This window comes from Pteropus vampyrus, unplaced genomic scaffold (assembly GCF_000151845.1).
Source record: "Pteropus vampyrus isolate Shadow unplaced genomic scaffold, Pvam_2.0 Scaffold392, whole genome shotgun sequence".
Lineage (NCBI taxonomy): Eukaryota > Metazoa > Chordata > Mammalia > Chiroptera > Pteropodidae > Pteropus > Pteropus vampyrus.
The window spans coordinates 89,340-92,665 of NW_011889173.1; the positions used below are offsets into that span (position 1 = coordinate 89,340).

General features: G+C 47.1%; 1 protein-coding gene across 1 annotated transcript in view; it reads right to left on the minus strand.

Moving 5' to 3' along the window:
* SOD2 (superoxide dismutase 2) overlaps positions 1-2,926 on the minus strand; it is an 11,025-nt gene extending 8,099 nt beyond the window's left edge. Inside the window, exons 1-2 of the mRNA XM_011380358.2 lie at positions 2,772-2,926; positions 2,196-2,398 (exon numbers count right to left, since the gene is read on the minus strand). Of these exons, the coding sequence (XP_011378660.1) occupies positions 2,196-2,398; positions 2,772-2,794 (226 nt within the window). The 5' untranslated portion in view covers positions 2,795-2,926. The remainder of the gene's footprint in view (positions 1-2,195; positions 2,399-2,771) is intronic.
* Between the last annotated feature and the right edge of the window lie 400 nt (positions 2,927-3,326).

Consider the following 3,326-nt stretch of genomic DNA (forward strand, 5'->3'; position numbering starts at 1 on the left):
ATAAGACTGGCAGCTGATTTCTCAAAAGAAACTACTCAGGACAGAAAGGTTTGGCACAAAATATTAGACGTGATGAAGACCCAGGATCTACACCCAAGAATATTTTATGCAGCAAAGCTATTATTTAGGGTCAAAAGACAGATAAAGAGCTTCCTAGACAAAAATAAGCTAAAGGAATTTATCAACACCAAGCCAGTATTACAGGAAATGTTGGAGGGACTTCTTTAAAAAGAAAAAACATGTATCAAAAACAGGAATAAAGAATGGTAATAACTACATTCCTATCAAAAAGTACCTCAAATGGAAAAGAATTAAGTGCTCCAACCAAAAGATAGAGTGGCTGAATGGATAAGAAAACAAGACCCCTACATATGCTGCCTACAAGAGACTAGACTCACTTCAGATTAAAAGACACACACAGTCTAAAATGAAGGGGATGGAAAAAGATATTGCCATGATGGACCTAGAGGGTATTGCGCTGAATGAAGTCAGATAAAGACACGTATCGCATGATTTCACATACATGTGGAATCTAAAGAAGAAAATAAACAACAACAAAAATGGAAATAAACTTATAGATAAGAAAATATTTTGAGGGCTACTAGATGGGAGAGGAGCTGGGGGACAGCTAAAAAGGGCAAAGGGATTAAGAGGTACAAGTGGATAGTTACAAAATAGAGATATGAAGTGTAGCATAAGGAAAATAATTAACAATGTTGTAACAAATACATAAGGGGGAAGAGGGGTACTAGATTTAGTGGGGTGATCACTTTGCGAGTTATATAGATCTCTAATCACTATGCCATACAACTGAAACTAATATACTCTCATATGCCAACTATAATTGAAAACTCATTGAATTGTACAATGTAAATACAAGCAACTAATTGTCTATATTTTAATAAAGCCGGGGAAAAAATTTTGACTGATCAGAGATGGAAGGCAATATATACCTGACTAAATAAATAGAAGATGATGAGGCAATATGTAATATTAGATAAAATTTCACATGCCAAGAATCCATAGGAACTAAAAATAAAAGTAAAAAATCATGATGAGAAATAGAGTAATCATAAAACTGTATAAACCTAAGAGCTTATCTTTGAAACATATAACATAAAATTGCATTAAAAACTAAAAAAGAAAGAAGAAAGAAAGAAAGAAAGAAAGAAAGAAAGAAAGAAAGAAAGAAAGAAAGAAAGAAAGAAAGAAAGAAAGGAAGGAAGAAAGAAAGAAGAAAAGAAAAAAAAGAGAAAAGAAAGCCCTGCTGGTATTTATTAATTTTAATTTATGGGCAAAGTAATAGAATTCGATGTAAACCTTTTTTTCCAATGGCTTTCATTAAACAAGTAGAGCTTTGATTGCACAAGAGAAGTACTGAAATATAACTGTTTTCAAAATATTGAAGAGACAGGTTCACGGGTGTCAGATGTCATGCAGGAAACACTTTCGCAACTGGGGTATTCCCCAGCCTCGCTATTACCACACCCTTCCCGCATTTGTTTTTTTTCTTAAGTCACCGAAACTTTTCCCGTATTCAGAATCTTTTGCCATATTTGAAGTTTCTCCAACTATCACAAGTAAATTTTCTAGAATGTGGCAACTTCCTCTTCTTTTTTTCATCCTTCACCTCATACAAAATCAGGCTGAAATGCCGCATTTTTCCACTAGATGTCCCTAGTTAACAAGATGTCACTCTAAAATTTACTCCACGACAAATTTCATACGACTGGAATTCGACAAAAATACATATATTTAAGAAAAACTACATTTTTAACCGTATAGCTTGTGAAGCCATACGTACAGCCTGGAAACACGACTATCAATTATTTCCTCTGCAAACCACTGCTTAATAGACTGAAAAGTGTAAGTTTTTTGTATACAAACATTAGAACATAATATTCCCAAACACACCCCCAAACACAAAACACAAAAAGCCCACACGCTTACTGGTTTTGCCAACAGAGTCCTTAAAAAAAAAAAAAAAGTAACTCCATATTATATTTTAATTGAATTCTACATATTAGTAAATAAATACAAGACTGTTTCACTTTCCCACGAAACGAGCGTTTCCCTTGCGAATTTCGGCCCCTAAGTCAATTCAAGAACCCGTGAAGTGGTTCTGCTAAATAGAGGAGCGTTTCCTAATGGGAGGCGCGTGTGCGTTCCCTTGAGCCAGTTTCTCGGGGACCTACCCTTCTCCAGCGCCTCCAGGTACTTGTCCTCGGTGGCATTCAGGTTGTTCACGTAGGCCGCGTGGTGCTTTGTGTAGTGCAGCTGCATGATCTGCGCGTTGATGTGAGGCTCCAGGGCGCCATAGTCGTACGGCAGGTCGGGAAGGGTGTACTTCTGCCTGGAGCTCAGGGACCCCAGAGCCGGCGCCAGCTTCCGGCTCGTACTGGAAGACAGCAAGCCCGGACGGCCCGGCTCAGGCGGGTGGCGCGCACGGGCTGCAGGCGCAGCGGGCATCCGGGCCTCGCCACCGTGTGCCCGCCCGCCCGCCGCACTCTGAAACAGTAAAGTAACGCCGCGACCCTGCGCCTCGGGAGCACCTGGACGCGCTCAACCGACACCTGCCCCCAGGCAGGGCTGCCCCCTACGTCCCCGCGGCACCTCCGGGTCCCAGCCCCAGAGCAGCTGAGTGCGGAGAAAGAACGGGGACCGCGGAGGCGACCTCCGCGCGGCCCCTGCCGCCCGCCCGCTGCCCACGCCCTTCACCCTTGGGGCCGGGACCGCGTCCCCGCTGAGCCGCGCGTCCCCTAGGGCCTCACCTGCACGCCGCCCGGGACAACATGGTGACGCCACACGCAAGCCTCTCGGAGTTCGAGCTGTCGCACCACGCTGACTGCCCGCTATAAACCGGCGACCCGGCCTGCGCCGCAAGGACACCGCCGCCCGCCGCAGGCTCCGCCCCCTGCTCGCCGATCCCAACCCGGGGGGTGCACAGCCCCGGGGTCTGCCGCGTCCGCGCCCGGCCCGAGCCCTGAGCCCAGGAGACGCGAGGACCGGGGTCGCAGGGACACTTTGCAGTGAGCCGCGGGAACCGCGGTGCTCACCTGCCGTGCTTCCCGGCGTGTCGCCCAAGGGAAATCCGCCACCCCCCCTGTGCGAGATGGTACGGTCCCGAGCCCCGCCCACTGCGGCCCCGCCCCGCTGGGCTCCGGGCAGGGCACCGAATCCCGGTCCGCTCGTGCGTCCCCGCCCCTTGCCTGGAGGCTGGCTTGGGGCCATGACCGAGTCAGGTGAACTTCCCGGAGCAAAGACTCCTGTTTTCCAGAATGGCCTTGTCACGCACCAGCGCGTCCCCAAGAAAGGCGGGTCCTGGG